This window comes from Lithobates pipiens, unplaced genomic scaffold, assembly GCF_037356315.1.
Source record: "Lithobates pipiens isolate NorthernLeopardFrog02 unplaced genomic scaffold, aLitPip1_a1.2 Scaffold_8, whole genome shotgun sequence".
NCBI lineage: Eukaryota > Metazoa > Chordata > Amphibia > Anura > Ranidae > Lithobates > Lithobates pipiens.
In genome coordinates, this window is record NW_027507903.1 from 613864935 (window position 1) to 613887475 (window position 22541).

General features: G+C 46.4%; 1 protein-coding gene across 1 annotated transcript in view; it reads right to left on the minus strand.

Moving 5' to 3' along the window:
* Positions 1–9636: 9636 nt before the first annotated feature.
* LOC143961391 (protein mono-ADP-ribosyltransferase TIPARP-like) overlaps positions 9637–22541 on the minus strand; it is a 31623-nt gene continuing 18718 nt past the window's right edge. The window contains 2 exon segments of the mRNA XM_077470659.1: positions 9637–10839; positions 13078–13332. Coding sequence (XP_077326785.1) covers positions 10389–10839; positions 13078–13332 — 706 coding nt within the window. The 3' untranslated portion in view covers positions 9637–10388.

Below are 22541 nucleotides of genomic sequence, written 5' to 3' on the forward strand. Positions count from 1 at the left end.
TTCTCGGCCTTTTGACCATGATCAAGTGTCACATTGACTTTCGCCCTTAGGGGTGTCTCTGTTTCTCAGCTCGGACGTTGATAGGCATTTTGATCTACCCAAGTCACTTGGTCCCTGTGGGGTACCCTCTTCTCGGCCTTGTAGGATCGTCGATTCATTTCGGCTTCACCTACTTGCTGCTATTGGGTTAGAGGCTCAGTCCCCACATGGAACGAGAATGCGATCCACCCTACTTAAATCTTTTTCCATTTCAGCATTATTGCTTCTCTGCCTTTTGACCATGATCAAGTCTCACATCGACTTTAGCCCTTAGGGGTGTCTCTGTTTCCCAGCTCGGACGTTGATAGGCATTTTGATCTACCCAAGTCACTTGGTCCCTGTGGGGTACCCTCTTCTCGGCCTTGTAGGATCGTCGATTCATTTCGGCTTCACCTACTTGCTGCTATTGGGTTAGAGGCTTAGTCCCCACATGGAACGAGAATGCGATCCACCCTACTTAAATCTTTTTACATTTCAGCATTATTGCTTCTCGGCCTTTTGACCATGATCAAGTCACACATCGACTTTAGCCCTTAGGGGTGTCTCTGTTTCCCAGCTCGGACGTTGATAGGCATTTTGATCTACCCAAGTCACTTGGTCCCTGTGGGGTACCCTCTTCTCGGCCTTGTAGGATCGTCGATTCAATTCGGCTTCACCTACTTGCTGCTATTGGGTTAGAGGCTCAGTCCCCACATGGAACGAGAATGCGATCCACCCTACTTAAATCTTTTTCCATTTCAGCATTATTGCTTCTCGGCCTTTTGACCATGATCAAGTGTCACATTGACTTTCGCCCTTAGGGGTGTCCCTGTTTCCCAGCTGGGACGTTGATAGGCATTTTGATCTACCCAAGCCACTTGGTCCCTGTGGGGTACCCTCTGCTCGGCCTTGTAGGATCGTCGATTCAATTCGGCTTCACCTACTTGCTGCTATTGGGTTAGAGGCTCAGTCCCCACATGGAACGAGAATGCGATCCACCCTACTTAAATCTTTTTCCATTTCAGCATTATTGCTTCTCGGCCTTTTGACCATGATCAAGTGTCACATTGACTTTCGCCCTTAGGGGTGTCTCTGTTTCTCAGCTCGGACGTTGATAGGCATTTTGATCTACCCAAGCCACTTGGTCCCTGTGGGGTACCCTCTGCTCGGCCTTGTAGGATCGTCGATTCAATTCGGCTTCACCTACTTGCTGCTATTGGGTTAGAGGCTTAGTCCCCACATGGAACGAGAATGCGATCCACCCTACTTAATTCTTTTTCCATTTCAGCATTATTGCTTCTCAGCCTTTTGACCATGATCAAGTGTCACTTTGTCTTTAGCCCTTAGGGGTGTCCCTGTTTCCCAGCTGGGACGTTGATAGGCATTTTGATCTACCCAAGCCACTTGGTCCCTGTGGGGTACCCTCTGCTCGGCCTTGTAGGATCGTCGATTCAATTCGGCTTCACCTACTTGCTGCTATTGGGTTAGAGGCTTAGTCCCCATATGGAACGAGAATGCGATCCACCCTACTTAAATCTTTTTCCATTTCAGCATTATTGCTTCTCGGCCTTTTGACTATGATCAAGTGTCACATCGACTTTAGCCCTTAGGGGTGTCCCTATTTCCCAGCTGGGACGTTGATAGGCATTTTGATCTGCCCAAGTCACTTGGTCCCTGTGTGGTACCCTCTGCTCGGCCTTGTAGGATTGTCGATTCAATTCGGCTTCACCTACTTGCTGCTATTGGGTTAGAGGCTTAGTCCCCATATGGAACGAGAATGCGATCCACCCTACTTAAATCTTTTTCCATTTCAGCATTATTGCTTCTCTGCCTTTTGACCATGATCAAGTGTCACATCGCCTTTAGCCCTTAGGGGTGTCCCTGTTTCCCAGCTGGGATGTTGATAGGCATTTTGATCTACCCAAGCCACTTGGTCCCTGTGGGGTACCCTCTGCTCGGCCTTGTAGGATCGTCGATTCAATTCGGCTTCACCTACTTGCTGCTATTGGGTTAGAGGCTCAGTCCCCACATGGAACGAGAATGCGATCCACCCTACTTAAATCTTTTTCCATTTCAGCATTATTGCTTCTCGGCCTTTTGACCATGATCAAGTGTCACATTGACTTTCGCCCTTAGGGGTGTCTCTGTTTCTCAGCTCGGACGTTGATAGGCATTTTGATCTACCCAAGTCACTTGGTCCCTGTGGGGTACCCTCTTCTCGGCCTTGTAGGATCGTCGATTCATTTCGGCTTCACCTACTTGCTGCTATTGGGTTAGAGGCTCAGTCCCCACATGGAACGAGAATGCGATCCACCCTACTTAAATCTTTTTCCATTTCAGCATTATTGCTTCTCGGCCTTTTGACCATGATCAAGTGTCACATTGACTTTCGCCCTTAGGGGTGTCTCTGTTTCTCAGCTCGGACGTTGATAGGCATTTTGATCTACCCAAGTCACTTGGTCCCTGTGGGGTACCCTCTTCTCGGCCTTGTAGGATCGTCGATTCATTTCGGCTTCACCTACTTGCTGCTATTGGGTTAGAGGCTCAGTCCCCACATGGAACGAGAATGCGATCCACCCTACTTAAATCTTTTTCCATTTCAGCATTATTGCTTCTCTGCCTTTTGACCATGATCAAGTCTCACATCGACTTTAGCCCTTAGGGGTGTCTCTGTTTCCCAGCTCGGACGTTGATAGGCATTTTGATCTACCCAAGTCACTTGGTCCCTGTGGGGTACCCTCTTCTCGGCCTTGTAGGATCGTCGATTCATTTCGGCTTCACCTACTTGCTGCTATTGGGTTAGAGGCTTAGTCCCCACATGGAACGAGAATGCGATCCACCCTACTTAAATCTTTTTCCATTTCAGCATTATTGCTTCTCGGCCTTTTGACCATGATCAAGTCTCACATCGACTTTAGCCCTTAGGGGTGTCTCTGTTTCCCAGCTCGGACGTTGATAGGCATTTTGATCTACCCAAGTCACTTGGTCCCTGTGGGGTACCCTCTTCTCGGCCTTGTAGGATCGTCGATTCATTTCGGCTTCACCTACTTGCTGCTATTGGGTTAGAGGCTTAGTCCCCACATGGAACGAGAATGCGATCCACCCTACTTAATTCTTTTTCCATTTCAGCATTATTGCTTCTCAGCCTTTTGACCATGATCAAGTGTCACTTTGTCTTTAGCCCTTAGGGGTGTCCCTGTTTCCCAGCTGGGACGTTGATAGGCATTTTGATCTACCCAAGCCACTTGGTCCCTGTGGGGTACCCTCTGCTCGGCCTTGTAGGATCGTCGATTCAATTCGGCTTCACCTACTTGCTGCTATTGGGTTAGAGGCTTAGTCCCCATATGGAACGAGAATGCGATCCACCCTACTTAAATCTTTTTCCATTTCAGCATTATTGCTTCTCGGCCTTTTGACTATGATCAAGTGTCACATCGACTTTAGCCCTTAGGGGTGTCCCTATTTCCCAGCTGGGACGTTGATAGGCATTTTGATCTGCCCAAGTCACTTGGTCCCTGTGTGGTACCCTCTGCTCAGCCTTGTAGGATTGTCGATTCAATTCGGCTTCACCTACTTGCTGCTATTGGGTTAGAGGCTTAGTCCCCATATGGAACGAGAATGCGATCCACCCTACTTAAATCTTTTTCCATTTCAGCATTATTGCTTCTCTGCCTTTTGACCATGATCAAGTGTCACATCGCCTTTAGCCCTTAGGGGTGTCCCTGTTTCCCAGCTGGGACGTTGATAGGCATTTTGATCTACCCAAGCCACTTGGTCCCTGTGGGGTACCCTCTGCTCGGCCTTGTAGGATCGTCGATTCAATTCGGCTTCACCTACTTGCTGCTATTGGGTTAGAGGCTCAGTCCCCACATGGAACGAGAATGCGATCCACCCTACTTAAATCTTTTTCCATTTCAGCATTATTGCTTCTCGGCCTTTTGACCATGATCAAGTGTCACATTGACTTTCGCCCTTAGGGGTGTCTCTGTTTCTCAGCTCGGACGTTGATAGGCATTTTGATCTACCCAAGTCACTTGGTCCCTGTGGGGTACCCTCTTCTCGGCCTTGTAGGATCGTCGATTCATTTCGGCTTCACCTACTTGCTGCTATTGGGTTAGAGGCTCAGTCCCCACATGGAAGGAGAATGCGATCCACCCTACTTAAATCTTTTTCCATTTCAGCATTATTGCTTCTCGGCCTTTTGACCATGATCAAGTGTCACATCGACTTTCGCCCTTAGGGGTGTCTCTGTTTCCCAGCTCGGACGTTGATAGGCATTTTGATCTACCCAAGTCACTTTGTCCCTGTGGGGTACCCTCTTCTCGGCCTTGTAGGATCGTCGATTCATTTCGGCTTCACCTACTTGCTGCTATTGGGTTAGAGGCTCAGTCCCCACATGGAACGAGAATGCGATCCACCCTACTTAAATCTTTTTCCATTTCAGCATTATTGCTTCTCTGCCTTTTGACCATGATCAAGTCTCACATCGACTTTAGCCCTTAGGGGTGTCTTTGTTTCCCAGCTCGGACGTTGATAGGCATTTTGATCTACCCAAGTCACTTGGTCCCTGTGGGGTACCCTCTTCTCGGCCTTGTAGGATCGTCGATTCATTTCGGCTTCACCTACTTGCTGCTATTGGGTTAGAGGCTTAGTCCCCACATGGAACGAGAATGCGATCCACCCTACTTAAATCTTTTTCCATTTCAGCATTATTGCTTCTCGGCCTTTTGACCATGATCAAGTCTCACATCGACTTTAGCCCTTAGGGGTGTCTCTGTTTCCCAGCTCGGACGTTGATAGGCATTTTGATCTACCCAAGTCACTTGGTCCCTGTGGGGTACCCTCTTCTCGGCCTTGTAGGATCGTCGATTCATTTCGGCTTCACCTACTTGCTGCTATTGGGTTAGAGGCTTAGTCCCCACATGGAACGAGAATGCGATCCACCCTACTTAATTCTTTTTCCATTTCAGAATTATTGCTTCTCAGCCTTTTGACCATGATCAAGTGTCACTTTGTCTTTAGCCCTTAGGGGTGTCCCTGTTTCCCAGCTTGGATGTTGATAGGCATTTTGATCTACCCAAGCCACTTGGTCCCTCTGGGGTACCCTCAGCCTTGTAGGATGCTCGATTAAATTCGGGTTCATCTACTTGCTGCTATTGTGTTATAGGCTTAGTCCCCACATGGAACGAGACTGAGATCCACCCTACTAACTTCTTTTTCCATTTCAGCATTATTGCTTCTCGGCCTTTTGGCCATGATCAAGTGTCACGTCGACTTTAGCCAGGCATGTACTGGCCATTGGGACTACAGGGAGTTTCCCGGTGGGCCGATGGCTCAATGGGCCGGTTTCAATGACAAAGTAATGGCTGCGCGGCTCGCCCTCAACTTCACGCAGTGATGTGAGAAAGATGAGAAAAATACAGAGGAGAATAAGTGAAATAATATAAGAGGTTAGTGAGGACTCCTTATGTTATGCTACTTATGTTATTTTGCACAATAGCGTATAGTTTTATATAAAGTTTTTGCGCTTGTTTGAAAAATTAAAGTGGGCTGGTCTGGATGAAGCCCAGGGCCAAATTTTTGTCCCAGTTCAGCCCTGACTTTAGCCCTTAGGGGTGTCCCTGTTTCCCAGCTGGGACGTTGATAGGCATTTTGATCTTCCCAAGCCACTTTGTCCCTGTGGGGTACCCTCTGCTCGGCCTTGTAGGATCGTCGATTTAATTAGTATTCACCTACTTGCTGCTATTGGGTTAGAGGCTTAGTCCGCACATGGAACGAGACTGCGATCCACCCTACTAACATCTTTATCCATTTCAGCATTATCGCTTCTCGGCCTTTTGACCATGATCAAGTGTCACATCGACTTTAGCTCTTAGGGGTGTCCCTGTTTCCCAGCTGGGACGTTGATAGGCATTTTGATTTACCCAGCCACTTGGTCCCTGTGGGGTACCCTCTGTTCGGCCTTGTAGGATCGTCGATTCATTTTGGCTTCACCTACTTGCTGCTATTGGGTTAGAGGCTTAGTCCGCACATGGAACGAGACTGTGATCCACCCTACTTAAATCTTTCTCCATTTCAGCATTATCGCTTCTCAACCTTTTGGCCATGATCAAGTGTCACGTTGACTTTTTCCCTTAGGGGTTTCCCTGTTTCCCAGCTGGGACGGTGATAGGCATTTTGATTTGCCCAAGCCACTGGGTCCCTCTGGGGTATCCTCAGCCTTGTAGGATCGTCGATTAAATTCGGCTTCATCTACTTACTGCTATTGGGTTATAGGCTTAGTTCCCACATGGAACGAGACTGAGATCCACCCTACTAACTTCTTTTTCCATTTCAGCATTATCGCTTCTCGGCCTTTTGGCCATTATCAAGTGTCACCTCGACTTTAGCCCTTAAAAAAATACCAAAAATTTTGAAAAAAAAAATGTTTTTTTTTGTTTCAGTTTCAAAACTTTGTAAATAAGTACGTTTTCTCCTTCACTGATGGGCACTAATGGGGCTACACTGATGGGCACTGATAAGGCGGCACTGATGGGCACCAATGATGTGGCACCAATGAAGTGGCACTGATGAGGTGGCATTGATGGACAATGATATGTGGCACTGATAGGCGGCACTGATAGGCGGCACTGATGGGCGACACGGATGGACGACACGGATGGGCGACACGGATGGACACTGATAGGTGGCACAAATTGGCACTGATAGCTGGCACGGGTTGGCATGGATGGGCGGCATGGATGGGCGGCACAGATGGGCATGGATAGGCGGCACAGATGGGCATGGATAGGCAGCACAGATGGGCATGGATAGGTGGCACAGATGGGCATGGGTGGGCACTGATAGGCGGCACAGATGGGCACTCATAGGCGGCACAGGTGGGCACTCATAGGCGGCATTGGTGTTATACTGTACTAATGGATGCCAATTAATGCCAAACAATAATGCATGCCAATCAGTGATGCCCATTGTGGGCACTGATTGGCATCCATTATGGGCACTGATTGGCATCCATTGTGCTGACTGGCATCCCTGGTGGTCTAGGGAGGATTACCTTTTCCCTGGTGGTCTGGTGTCATCCCTGGTGGTCCAGTGTGGGCATCCTCGGGGGTCTGTGCTGATAATCGATCAGCACAGACCCCCCCCTGTCAGAGGAGCAGCCGATCGGCTCTCCTCTACTCGCGTCTGACAGACGCGAGTGAGGAAAAGCCGATCACCGGCTCTTCCCATTTACACTGTGATCAGCCGTGATTGGACACGGCTGATCACGTGGTAAAGAGTCTCCGTTGGAGACTCTTTACCGAGATCGTAGTTGACGGGTGTCAGACTGACACCCTGCAACAACGATCGCCGCGATGCGCGCCCCCGGGGGTGCGCAGCGGCTCATAATCCTGATCACGTCATATGACGTCCGATCAGGATTATGAAACCACTTTGCCACCGTCAATTCCCTATAGGGCGGGCGGCAAGTGGTTAATGTTTCACTTGAAACATTATTAAAACCCCTTCATCCTGTTGAACGGAATGTTTTTTTTTATTGCATTGGCACATATCCCTTTTGGCACTTGAAAATGGCCAGAATTGATTCAGCCCCCATTGACGTCCCACTAAACAATCCTGGACCCATTGTATTATTCAGAACCAAAATGTCTCCCAAATAAAAAATGCTTGGTAGATTACAGAGAGAAAAAGGCTCAGGCGGTTAAATTATATTAATGTCCCTTGTGCCCCATCCCTTCCCCCAAAACCTATGAGTTCCTTTGAAAACGTTTGTTGTGGAGCTGCCATAATTGAAGGACAATGCCTTTGGAGGCAGACAGAAATATGCAGCAACGGCTTGGGATGGAACGGGGTTGACCTCTCATATGGCCACCAACGTTGAACAATCCAAGAAGTCGGTTTTAGAAGTTTAGCAAGCTCTATAATGCCAAAATGAAGTGGGGGGGAATCAGCATGACAAAGGTCAAGTTGTAAACCCTCTACTTACTTCACAAAAGAACTAAAAATGTAAAGTAGATCTACCAAGAACTAATAGAAAAAAAAAAGAAAGAGCCACCACCCACCAGAATTTAGCCCTCAAGCAGAACTTCAGGCAGATAACCAATTTTCTTTGTCACCTAGCCCATCGAACAACAAATAGAAAATGGCTAGCTGCTACCGAAGATGAAGAGGTGACACAGGATGCCGCAAGGCATCACAATGAAAACAGCAGTGTCACCTCAGCAGTAGTGATGAGTGAATTTTGATGCTTCAGCTTAAGCACCAAAATTCCCTTTGAACTTTTCATCTCTTTTAAACTGTTTTTATTTTCTGAAACTGAAAAAAATTTCTGAAGATTTCTGAAAGATCTGAAGATTTCTGAAAAATGTAATTATCTTTCTTTAGCTTTTCCAATAACTCAAAGAGGGAAAGGAGCTTTGTTCGGTGATAATCAGCTCTTTAACTTTCATAAAAGACCTGTGTGAAGTCCAAACTCCTAAACTAAGACTCCGAAAGTGCAGAGAAGTTGGCGGAACTCAGTGAGGAGAAAAAAAAAGCAGATCACCAGCATATGATGTGTCCATCACTACCCCCTGCCAGTGCCACCTGCCATTGCCACCTGCCAGTGCCCACAGTGCCCACCAGTGCCACCTATCAATTCCCATGAGTCCCACCTATCAGTGCCCACAAGTTCCACCTATCAATGCCCACCAGTCCTGCCTATCAGTGTAATCGATCAGTGCCCATCACTGCCACCCATCAGTGCCCATCACTGCCACCTATCGGTGCCCATCAGTGCCGTCTCATCAGCATACATTAATGAAGGAGGAAAATTTTATAACAAAATATAAAAAATATATATATATATATATATATATATATATATTTTATTTTTTTAAATTCAATGATTTAAATTTTTTAACAAAAAAGAAAAACCGCAGAGGTGATCAAATACCGCACCAAAAGAAAGCTCTATTTGTGGGAAAAAAGTTATAAAAATTTTAATTTGGGTACAGTTTAGCATGATCGCGTAATTGTCATTTAAAATGCATCAGCGCTGAAAGCTGAAAATTGGTCTGGACAGGAGGGAGCTTTAAGCGCCCAGTAAGCAAGTGGTGAAAAATGTACATATAAACTTGGATGTATATTTTAAAATATAAGCAGCATTTCAGATATAAGCGGGTTGGACTATATTTCAACACATTTCGTAAAGCAATGTTCACTTCTTCAGGAGATAGTCAAATCCAGTATATACACCAACATAGGAATCAAGGGGGAAACAAGATCCATAGGATTGTTCCCAGATAGGGCAGAGGCATAGAGGGGCACCCAAGGACACGCTCAGTTTGGGTGTTGAAGATAGGGTGGGCCAGCCAGTCCGGGCGCAAAGGGGGACCCAAGAAGACAGGACTGAAGTAGGTAAAGGGCTGTGTAAGAGCCTGTAGTACAAGTAACAATTGAGAAGTGACATCAGAATAGTGTGTCAGCAGCCCAAAGTAAAAATGTTTAATATCATGACATATGTTATGTTCATTGTGTCAATTTTTAACTTGAATATTTGAATATTTAGAATTTTATGGAAAGTGGTATTAACTTTTTTTTTTCCTAGGCGCAACTCTAAAAAGTCCCATTGGCACATTTTTTCCTCTTGCTATTTTGAAGTCTAAACTCATCTCTAGAATAAACTGTGCTGAGAAAAAAAAAACATTGGGGGATATCTCCCGGACTGCCTATTCAGTTCAATGAGCATCAAGGCCATACCTTCTCTAATAACCAGTTTGTCTCAGATAAAGCCTCAAACTTTAAACATTTCCATAGCTCTTTCATAAAGGTTGAGGAGCTAAGTCCCATAAACCAGTGGTTTGCAACCTCAGTTCTCAAGTACCCCCAACGGGCCATGTTTTCAGGTATTTCTTTACTTTGCACAGCTGCTTTAAATCAATATCAATGACATGGTATTGATAAGAGCTATTTTATCTAAGGGAAGTTCCCAAAACTTGGGGGTGCTTGAGGACTGAAGTTGAGAACCACCTCCGTAAACCGCAGTGTGTAAATGGAAAGAAAATAAGTAATTACATTGAGGCCTTTATAATTCTAAAAACACGTTTTGCACTTTTAGATATAAGACAATTAAATATTAGTACCCCCTGGTCATTGTCAAAAATAATGAGTTACGTATAGTGCTGGTGATTTTCACTAGGAACTATTTTCAGACAATACTTTAGGTTTTATTCATACTACAGCTCATCCATGAAAGGTAAGAACCAGTCTGTCCTGGATAAGACCTCAAACTGTACACATTTTCACAGCTCTTCCATAAAAGTTGACAAGCCGAGTCCTGTAATTCACTATGAGTCTACAGAAAAGAAGTATTCGTGTTAAGGTCTTCTTTAATCCAGAAGGATTACATCATGCAACTTCTGGTATTTAATGATAAAATATGGGTAGAACTGGTCATTGTCAAAAATAATGAATATTGTTGGGTCTTTAGCTTTGTTCACGCAAGAGTCATAGAGAAGGCTTGAAGCACACTCTTCATCTAACGGTGGTGGTCGGGTGTAAGAGTTATTACCCAATGTTGTACGCCCCACCAATACCTTGGCAAGAAACATAAAGTGGTGACCTTCGGGGGAGGCGGGAGCATAAGTGTGAGAGTAACTGGCATCCTTGGCAAAGTAGCTCCCTTTACCGTAAAGGGTTCCGTTCTTGCCTGACACACGTGGATCGAAGTTCTGATTAAAAATGGCCTCTATGTGGTTTGATTTTGTGCCGTGGAACAGGTAGCGCTCCAAGCAATCGTCTTTGGTTTCTCTAAGCATGCTTTGCATGAATTTTTTCTTCCTGTAAAATTTAAAAAGATAAACATATGACTGTTTGTATTAATGAATTTTACAAACAATGTATTCTCTAACGAAACTGCCCAAAAACTACATTTCAGTTTTTGGTAGATGCTGTGGATTTTAATTACGGCAGACATTTCTATGTTAGTGTTGTTTCTGGTGGTAAGGTTTTAAATTGCTATCTTTGTCTTCCTGCCGATAGAGAAGCACTTTCACTTTTGCTCACTTCATTAGCTGAGTTAACTGTGTTTTGTGTACTATTTTCTCCACTGCAGTGTATGGAATAAAAAGAACCTTTTTCTTGTTATCAATTTGTACTCACTGTCTCATCTGAAAGGTCTAGATTGAAGACTCCCTAACATGATTAGCCGCTTGCCAACCAGCCGCCGTATAGCGTTCGTTATACGGCAGCAGGCCGGCACTCCTGTGAAAATCGCCGCAATATACACCTATTGCAATTTTTTTTTACCATAAATATGTAGAAGAATTAATATCGGCATAAACTGATGAATACATTTGTTTTTTTATTTGTTTTTTTTAGATGTGTATTATAGCAAAAAGGAAAGAAAAAGTATTTGCTTGTTTATAGCGCAAAAAATAAAAACCGCAGAGGTGATCAAATACCACCAAAAGAAAGCTCTATATGTGGGGGAAAAAAAAGTACATCAGTTTTGTTTGGGTACAGCGCTGCACGAATGCGCAATTGTCAGTTAAAGCGACGCAGTGCTGAACTGCAAAAAATGGCCTGGCCATTAAGGGGGCAAATCTTTCCGGGGCTGAAGTGGTTAAATAATACCAATTACCGATACCTACCGACACTTTTTTGTTTACACTTCAGCTGTCAACAATGGAGAAAAGCGTTGAAAACTTATTTGCAAATTAAATAAATTTAATTTTTTTGTTAATTTTGCACTTTTTACATGTGAAACATGTAAATATATGTTAAAAAGGAAGTAAGTAAAGACAACAAAAACATAATGAGCTAGTATGCATAGCATATTAGCTCATTATGTATTACTTACCTCAGATTGAAGCCCCCGAAGCTGTCCTCGTCTCCCCCTCCCGCTGCTGACATGTCACCCCGGAGTTACTTCTGGCTAATCACAGCGCCGGAGCCACAATGATGTCACTCCTGCACATGCGTGTGGGAGACACAGGTAACGGCACGCAGACTGATGCAGCGGCACATAGGTGCCATTGTGTAACTTTGCTCTAGTGCGCATGTGCCGATGTCATCGGCACATGTAGGGGACATCTCCTAAACCGTGCAGGTGTAGGAGATATCCTGGTTAGCTACAGGTAAGCCTTATTATAGGTTTACCTGTAGCATAAAGATTAAAAATAGGGTTTACAGCCACTTTAAAGGTTAAAAAATATTAACAAAGCAAACAAAAAAATACATTATTATTAATTATTAATAGTTTATGAAATAGAAGTGAACAAAAAATAAATCAGCAGCAAAATAATAATTAAATGGAGAAGGAGAATAAGGAGTTAATTCGGCTAATTCAAGTAAATTAAGTGTTAATAAGGGGTTAAACAAAGGAACAATTTAAGAAAAAAATAAGAAAAAAACTGCTTGCCGACCACCCCATGCATATGTACTGTGGGGCGGCAGCTCCTACAGGCAAAATCACGTACCTATACATTATCTATAAGAGGTTCTTTCACACAGACCGTGAACTCTTTTATTCATATTTATTTCATGAAACACTGCAGTCAATTCTATTTATGTGCACTATTGCCTCTTGTTAAATAGTCCAATACCTCCTTTACCCACTCCCACACCCTATTTTCCCATATAGCGCAGCACTATTCTATTCGTTGTGCGATCGGATCGTGTTGTCGGAAAATCCGATCGTGTGTGGGCTCCATCTGACTTTTTCTGTCGGAATTTCTGACACACAAAGTTTAAGAGCTGGATCTAAAATTGTCTGACAACAAAATCCAATCGTTTAAATTCCGATCGTGTGTAGACAATTCCGACGGACAAAGGGCCACGCATGCTCAGAATAAATTACGAGACGAAAGCTATTGGCTACTGGCCTGTTTATAGTCTCAACATACTTGGTTTACGTCACCTTGTTCTGAACGATCAGTTTGGGCCAAAATCCGTAGGAAAAAATCAGACGGATTTTGTCATCGGAATGTCCGACCATGTGCACAGGGCATAATAGTTCTCCTTGTATAGTGACCAAGCATCTTCACAGACTGATAAGAAATGATAAGACGGACATACTGTGAGTATTTTATCCACTGGAAGTAGTTCTGTATTCGGAAGACCTCCAGGATGATGTACTTGGATTCTGCCATTGTCTTGTGGAAGTAGGTGTAGATGTATGCGTACTCACTATCTGTGTAGGTTACAAGGCTCTTTTCGTAGATAATGTTTCGATTGGTAATGATCCAGGTCTTGGGGTAGTCATTAGCTTCATCAGGATGGCTTCTAAACATTTCCAGCGGATTCCGAGGCCAGAGAGAATGAGATAAGTTTCTATAAAAGAACAATAAAAAAACGTGCTGAGACATGGAAATACCTGTTTTCTTCTTCGTTCAGCTGGTCATATTGTAGGACCAAAAAAATAAACCAACCTGAATGATCTTTTTATGAGCAATATACAGTGCCTTAAAAAAAGTATTCATACCCTTGATATTTTCCACATTTTGTCATATTACCACCAAAAACGTAAATGTATTTTAGGCTGGGTTCACACTGCTGCGGCTACGAGAACTGGATGTGATTCGCACCGCACTGCAAATCACATGCGATCTCTGTGCGATGCAAGTTCAGCCATACAGATAGTATGGCTGAATTCGCATCGCACCCGCCCCCAAACTCGCACAGGACCCTTTTTTTGGTTCGCAGCAGAATCGGATCGCGTGGGTGTTCACACCATGCAATCCGATTCCTGTCCGAGTTTGCAGATCGCACTGCGATATGTGAACTGATCTGGGGGTGTCATTAACGTTTCACTGACACTCCCAGCAGTTCGCATAGGGCAGTGTGATCTGCCGCCGGGAGGTATGCGATGCGGGAACCCGCCGCGGATTCGTGGCGTTCCCGCATCGCTGCAGTGTGAACCCAGCCTTATTGGGATTTTATGTGATAGGCCAACACATAGTGAATAATAACACTATACTAGTCCCCTTGTATTTCTACATGCTCACGAGTAATGAGGAGATTATGCTGAAAGACCCAGTATATACAGGTCCATTTGCAGAGGTGTTCTGGTAAGTGGCCATCTATGTGGGAACGCACGCTGGTGGAAACGGTGATGGCGTAGGACAGTCATCTACCACTTCTGAAATATAATCTCACGGGGAAAGACGTTGCTCTATTTATATTACTTTCCGCTAGAAGGACTCTTTTTAATTGAAATATGATAATCATGTTTGGCATGTGATGTATATTGGTATAACAAGAGTTTTTTTAGTTGTAAGCTCTTTTAGAGATCTGAGTAACCACTCGGATTGTGTAATGGAGCGCTGTTAGTGTTTGATTCGTAGGGTCAACCACATTGTATAGTATTGTCTTTGTATTTATAACATCTGCTAAGCACTAAAGAGGAGAGAGCACCTTATGGTGCTAATTGTTTAGAGTTTGCAAGTTCAGCTGAACCCATAGGTGCGCTGGGTTCAGGTTTATATTTTATATATTATATTTTATATTTTAGAAATCCCTGAAAATGTGTTTAACACTAACAACAACTTACTAAGCCATCCACAACTCGGCCCCCAGCTACAACACTAACCGTGTCTCAAAATATCAACCTACTTGTTCTTTTTGTTTCTCCCAAGACCTTCTGCTCTCTAGTTCCCCTTATCACCACCTGCCATGCCCGCCTCCAAGACTTCTCCAGAGCCTCTCCTATCCTATGGAACTCCCTACCCCAGTCTGTCAGACTATTTCCTACTCTGTTTACTATTAGACGATCCCTCAAAACCCCTCTATTCAGCCTATTCTGCCTTCACCTAACAACTGTACTTTCATTTTCTCCATCAGCTCATCCCCCCAACTACCTTTTCTATCACTTGGGGGGGGGGGGGGGTGTTGTGCTCGAAGAGGAGATGTGGTAGAGGCTAGGAAGGAGGATGGGGGAAATTTGTGCTGGGGGGTGGGGGAGGATTTGTGCTAGGAAGGAGGATGGGGGGAAATTTGTGCTGGGGGGATTTGGAGTTCGTGCTAGAAGGAGTGATTTTTTTTTGGAGGGGGGGTGAAATTTGTGCTGGGGGATTTGAGGAGAGAGAAGATTTAAGCTGGAAGCGGGGATGGGGGGGGGGGGATTTTCGCTGAGAGGGGGGATTTCAGCATGGGGGCGGATTTGTCCTTGGAGGAGGTATAATGCCCATACATCTTGAGGGGGGTGGCAGTTTCACATGTTCTCCCTGGGCTCTAGATGACCTTGTCCTAGCACTGAGTACATTGTAGCCAATAACGGTCAGTACAGGAGGTTATTAGCTGACAAGATGTCGGGCAGGATCAACAGGTATTTTTTTGCATTTATTAAACAAACATAACAAAATGCTTTCAGTGGTATATTTAACAGACCAAAAGGAAGCCAATAAGGGAAGCTCTTTTTTTAGCGTTTACATATAGTGGAACCTTGGATTACGAGCATAATCCATTCCAGGAGAATGCTTGTAATCCAAAGCACTCACATATCAAAGCAAGTTTCCCCATAGAAGTCAATGGAAACGTTCCGCATTGACTTCTATTGCATGCAATACCACATGTGGCCAGAGGTGGGGGGGGAATCAGAGAGCCTCGGAAATACTCGGGGACAGCTCGGCTGAACTCGGAAACCCTCGGAAAGGCTCGGAAACACTCGGGAATGGAGCATTTCCGAACGGCTCCGAACCGTCCCCGCACCTCTGGCCAAATGCATAACTGCACACCACATTAGCTTAAATTCTGCTCGTTTTGCAAAACAACACTCGCAAACTGAGTCAGAATTAAAAAAAAAAAGTTGCTCGTCTTTCAAAATGCTTGTTAACCGCATTACTCATTAACCAAGGTTTCACTGTACATTGTGAAGTTTGTATGTTACAAAAGGAGACACTATCAAGGAAAAAATTGTTTTGATGTGTGTTTTCACCCTAAGGGCTCATTTACACTTGCTTCAACTTTAACACGCATTGACAACTTCCCACCCAAGGCCATCATATGATGTTTGGTAATTTGAGTGGAGATATCGGTATGATGGGTGCAGCTGTAGGCATCATACAGATATCTTCTTTTTTCTGCCGGCGATTCCCTACACGGTAAAAACAATCATAGTAGCTGTTTAGCCGGGTGCTTGTTTTTACAGGCGGCGGGAGGGGACTCCCCCCTACCACCACCCTCCAGTGCTTCTACCATCTCGACTGTGCAATCGGTGAGCCGGAAAATGAATCAGCTGGCAGGGGCCGTTTACCATAGAAAAGACTGAGGACCAGATGGTGCCCGGCAGTCTCTATGACCTTCGGGGGCCAGCGTGATGTTATGATATCACACATAGCTCCCAACTGTCCCTGATTTCGAGGGACTGTCCCTGGTTTGGAACAAAGTCCCTCTTTCCTCTTCATTTGACCCTCATTTTGGTCTGATCTATATAGTTGTATATGAAAGTATATAAAATGCACTTTTTATCTTTCAAAAAGGGTTTCCCAGTGCTAAACCTTTCATTTAATTTCTAAATTGTTGCATTTGTAAAACCCAGTATAAAGGAATAGCAGTGGTAAAAAAAATACATTTGTGGGTATAACTAAGAATTTTTATTTGTATTATTCCCCTTTAAGGGGCCGTGGCAAGGGATGTGTCCTATCCTATGCCTACATACAGTACTTTTTCTCAGGGCCGAGATGGGGGGGGCAGGAGGGGTGGCTGCCCTGGGCACTGTAGTATCATATAAGGAGGGGAGGTGCCACAAGGAGATTGGGGGGATTGTGCTGGGAGGGAGATTTTAGGGGCAACAGGGGGTATGTATTGTTGTAGGAAAAGGAAAGGATGATGGGAGAAAGAAGATTTGTGCTAGGAGGGGGGATTTGAAGTGGGGGAGAAGATATGTCCTAGGAGGGGACATGTTAAGGGTAGAAGTTTTATGCTAGGAGGAGATACACCTGTATCTACCCTTTATTGCTGGTGTTCTCTAATACAGGCATCTGCAGGTGTTAAAGTGGGCGTTGTGTTCCTCCAGCACAGTATACACCTGTAGCTACCATTTATTGCTGGTGTTCTCTAATACAGGCATCTGCAAGAGTTAGTGTGTGTTGTGTGCCTCCAGCACAGCACAGTGTACACCTGTATCTACCCTTTATTGCTGGTGTTCTCTAATACAGGCATCTGCAGGAGTTAGTGGGTGTTGTGTGCCTTCAGCACAGCACAGTATACACCTGTATCTACCCTTTATTGCTTGTGTTCTCTAATACAAGCATCTGCAGGAGTTAGTGGGTGTTGTGTGCCTCCAGCACGGCACAGTATACACCTGTATGTACCCTTTTTTTGCTGGTGTTCTCTAATACAGGCATCTGCAGGAGTTAAAGTGGGTGTTGTGTGCCTCTGGCACAGTATACACCTGTATCTACCCTTTATTGCTGGGGTTCTCTAATGCAGGCATCTGCGGGAGTTAGTGGGTGTTGTGTGCCTCTAGCACAACACAGTGTACACCTGTATCTACCATTTATTTCTGGTGTTCGCTAATACAGGCATCTGCAGGAGTTAGTGGGTGTTGTGTGCCTCCAGCACAGCATACACCTGTATCTACCCTTTATTTCTGGTGTTCGCTAATACAGGCATCTGCAGGAGTTAGTGGGTGTTGTGTACCTCCAGCACAGCACAGTATACACCTGTATCTACCCTTTATTGCTGGTGTTCTCTATTACAGGCATCTGCAGGAGTTAAAGTGGGTGTTGTGTGCCTCTGGCACAGTATACACCTGTATCTACCCTTTATTGCTGGGGTTCTCTAATGCAGGCATCTGCGGGAGTTAGTGGGTGTTGTGTGCCTCTAGCACAACACAGTGTACACCTGTATCTACCATTTATTTCTGGTGTTCGCTAATACAGGCATCTGCAGGAGTTAGTGGGTGTTGTGTGCCTCCAGCACAGCACAGTATACACCTGTATCTACCCTTTATTTCTGGTGTTCTCTAATACAGGCATCTGCAGGAGTTAAAGTGGGTGTTGTGTGCCTCTGGCACAGTATACACCTGTATCTACCCTTTATTGCTGGGGTTCTCTAATGCAGGCATCTGCGGGAGTTAGTGGGTGTTGTGTGCCTCTAGCACAACACAGTGTACACCTGTATCTACCCTTTATTGCTGGTGTTCTCTAATACAGGCATCTGCAGGAGTTAGTGGGTGTTCTGTGCCTCCAGCACAGCACAGTATACACCTGTATCTACCCTTTATTGCTGGTGTTCTCTAATACAGGCTTCTGCAGGAGTTAGTGGGTGTTGTGTGCCTCCAGCACAGCACAGTATACACCTGTATCTACCCATTATTGCTGGTGTTCTCTAATACAGGCATCTGCAGGAGTTAAAGTGGGTGTTGTGTGCCTCTAGCACAGTATACACCTGTAGCTACCCTTTATTGCTGGTGTTCTCTAATATAGGCATCTGCAGGAGTTAGTGGGTGTTGTGTGCCTCCAGCACAGCACAGTATACACCTGCATCTAACCTTTATTGCTTGTGTTCTCTAATACAGGCATCTGCAGGAGTTAGTGGGTGTTGTGTGCCTCCAGCAAAGCAAAGTATACACCTGTATCTACCCTTTATTGCTGGTGTTCTCTAATACAGGCATCTGCAGGAGTTAAAGTGGGTGTTGTGTGCCTCCAGCACAGTATACACCTGTAGCTACCCTTTATTGCTGGTGTTCTCTAATACAGGCATCTTCAGGAGTTAGTGGGTGTTGTGTGCCTCCAGCACAGTATACACCTGTATCTACCCTTTTTTGCTGGTGTTCTCTAATACAGGCATCTGCAGCCTTTACAGTGGGTGTTGTGTGCCTCCAGCACAATATACACTACCCAATTGCTGGTTTTCCTATCTCCCTGAAGGCCATTACTATGTCTGGAAGGCCAACAAGGAGAGGCAGACAGTCATGAGCCAATAAAAGAGGGCAAGCGGGCTCTGTGTCTAGAGAAAACAGTGCTGGTCGTGGACGCGGTGCATCGTCATCAGCACGTGGCCATGGGACACGCTTGTCCTTATTTTCGGCAGCTGGACATGTTGAGCCGCATCATGCTGAAGACTTGGTAGAGTGGATGACCAAGCCCTCCTCATCCTCTCTCACCCAGGCTCAGGGTACTAGCAAAGCAGCTGCCAACGCGTCCTCTTCCCTCGTCTCAATGTCATCAGTCACTCCTTCCCTAGACCCACCATGTCCTCCTGAGGAGTCCCCCAAACTGTTTGAGCACAGTGTTGGGTTCATGCTCCAGGAGGATAGGATGCCCAGCATTTTGAAGGCTCTGATGATGATACCCAGCTAGAGGAAAGCAGTAGCGTGAGTGCAGAGAGAGGGGATGCTCAAGAAGGACAGCAGTCTGGAAGTCATGTTCCACCAGCTGCATCATACTGCCAGGTTTTCTCCAGTGATGAAGAGGGAGCGGATGATGAGGTCACTGACTCCACATGGGTGCCTGATAGGAGAGAGGAGGAGGAGGCACATCTCCAACTAGGCAGGATGCCCTCCGGGGGCCAGCCTAGGGGCAGCACACCGACTGAATCACACCACAGAGCTCTGCCTGTGCAGGGCGCTGCCTCTGCTTGTTATTCCAAAAGTTCTTTGGTGTGGGCCTTTTTTGAGACCAGTGCATCAGATCGCACATTGCTATTTGCAACATATGTCTCAAGCGTATCTCATGTGGCCAAAATATCAGCCGCTTGGACACCACATGCTTGACCAGACATATGTTGACCTGCCATGCAGCTCGTTGGCAAGCGTACCTTTAAAGACCCACACCAAAGAACAGAGCGGACCTCTCCTTGCTCCTCATCAGCTGGGATCTCCACCCCACTAGAACTTCAGTCCTCTCTGAAACCTGCACTGAGAGGAATGAAGGTGTAGAATTAGGTGTGTCACAGCCAAGTACTTGTGGGCACTCTGCTAGCAGTACACCCACGTCCGATTGTAGCAGGCAAATTTCCCTGCCCAAGCTGCTGGACCATTGAAAGAAGTTCACTGCCAGCAATCCACATGCCCAGCGGTTGAATGCTAGCTTGGCTAAATGGCTAGCACTTCAACTGCTGCCTTTTCAGTTGGTAGACTCGGCCCCCTTCCGTGAGTTTGTGCAATGTGCGGTTCCTCAGTGGCAGGTCCCCAAATTCCTTTATCTCACGGAAGGCGATTCTGGCTCTCTACCGGCATGTGGAAGGCAATGTCTTTGCTTCGCCGGACAGGTCAGTCAGCGCTAAGGTGCATATTACTGCTGACTCATGGTCCAGCAGGCATGGACAGGGAACTTACCTACCTTTCACGGCTCATTGGGTCACTCTTCTCGCAGCTGGGAAGGATGCAGGACAAGGTGCAGTAGTGTTGGAGGTTGTTCCGCCACCACGCCTCCAAAGTGCTACTGCTGGTTATGACACACCTCTCTCCTCCACCCCCTCCCCTTCTTCTACCTCCATGGCCTTTTCCAGTGCTCTGTCCTCGGAACCAGAGGTGCTTCGTAGGCGTTCAAGGGGCTATGCAAGTATGCAGGCAAAAAGATGACATGCCGTGCTTGCGCTAGTTTGTTTGGGGGACAGGAGCCACACTGGGGCAGATATTTTGTCAGCTCTGCAGGGGCAGGCCAAGAGGTGGTTGACCCCATGCCAGCCTAAGCCAGGAATGGTGGTTTGCGACAATGGCACCAACCTCCTCTCCGCCCTCCGACAGGGACAACTGACTCATGTGCCCTGTGTTGTTCACGTCCTTAACCTGGTGTTGCAGCAGTTCTTGGGCAGGTACCCGGGCTTACAGGATGTCCTGAGGCAGGCCAGAAAAGTCTGTGCATTTCTGCCGATCATTTGATTTTTGTGCTCGGCTGGCTGAGCTCCAAAAGGAGTTGAACCTGCCCAAGAACCGCCTTATATGTGACATGCCCACCAGGTGGAACTCAACGTTAGCCATGCTGCAGCGGCTGCACATGCAGCAGAGGGCCATCAATGAGTACCTGTGCGACTACATCACCAGGACAAGGTCAGGGGAGCTCAGTTTTTTCCCCACGCCAGTGGGGCATGATCAGGGATGCATGCACTGTATTGTCACCATTTGAGGAGGCCACGAGGATGGTGAGCAGTGACAGTGCATGCATCAGTGACACTGTACCTCTTGTCCACCTGTTGGAGTATACGCTGCGTGGAATAATGGACAGGGCACCAGAGGCAGGAAGAGGAGGACTTCCTTGCCTCTCAAGGTCCCCTTTATCCAGACAGTGTTCCTGCTGTCCCACCCATCACACAGGAAGAGGACGAGGAGGAGGAGGAGGAGGAGGCTTGCGTCAGCATGGAGGTGGAGCCTTATATGTGACATGCCCACCAGGTGGAACTCTACGTTGGCCATGCTGCAGCGGCTGCACATGCAGCAGAGGGCCATCAATGTTTTCTTGTGCGACTATAGCACCAGGGCAGGGTCAAGGGAGCTTGTTTTTTTTTTCACCACGCCAGTGGGGCATGATCAGGGATGCATGCACTGTATTGTCACCATTTGAGGAGGCCACGAGGATGGTGAGCAGTGACAGTGCATGCATCAGTGACACTGTACCTCTTGTCCACCTCTTGGAGCATACACTGCATGAAATAATGGACAGGGCACCTGAGGCAGAACAGAGGCAGGAAGAGGAGGACTTCCTTGCCTCTCAAGGCCCCCTTTATCCAGACAGTGTTCCTTCTGTCCCACCAATCACACAGGAAGAGGAGGAGGAGGAGGAGGCTTGTGTCAGCATGGAGGTGGAGCCTGGCACTCATCATCAGCAGCAGCAGTCTTTTAGGGATGATTTACAGTCCCAAGAAACATGTGGACTTGTACGTGGCTGGGAGGAGGTGGCTGCGGATCATGTTGTCCTTAGTGACCCAGAGGACTCCGGACCGAATGCCTCAGCTAACCTACGCTGCATGGCCTCCCTGATCCTGCAAAGCCTGCGGAAGGATCCTCATATTCTTCGGATCAAGGAGAGGGACCATTACTGGCTGGCCACTCTCCTTGATCCACGGTACAAGGGTAAGGTTGCGGACCTTATCTTGCCACCGCAGAGGGAGCAGATGATGAGACATCTCCGGGAGGCCTTGCAGAAAGGTCTGTGCAATGTTTTCCCAGAGACTGGGAGGTTACAAACTCCTTGTCCTGGACAACATTTTGCTGAGACTTCGGTCAGTCAGAGAAGGAGCGATGGAGAAGGTGGCCGTCTGACCGATGCGTTCAGACAATTTTTTACTCCACAGCCCCAAGGTATGATTGGTTCCAGCAACCATCGCCAGCGTCTGATTTACATGGTGCAGGAATACCTAGGGACAAGGTCAGACTTGGACACCTTTCCCACCGAAAATCCTCTGGCTTACTGGGTCTTGAGGATGGATCACTGACCAGAGCTTGCACAGTATGCAATCGAGCTACCAGCCTGTCCTGCATCCAGCATTCTATGGGAACGCACCTTCAGTGCTGCTGGTGCGTCTGTCCACCGCCTCGGTTGATCGACTGACCTTCATAAAGATGAATCAGTCTTGGATCACCACCAGCTACCAAGCAC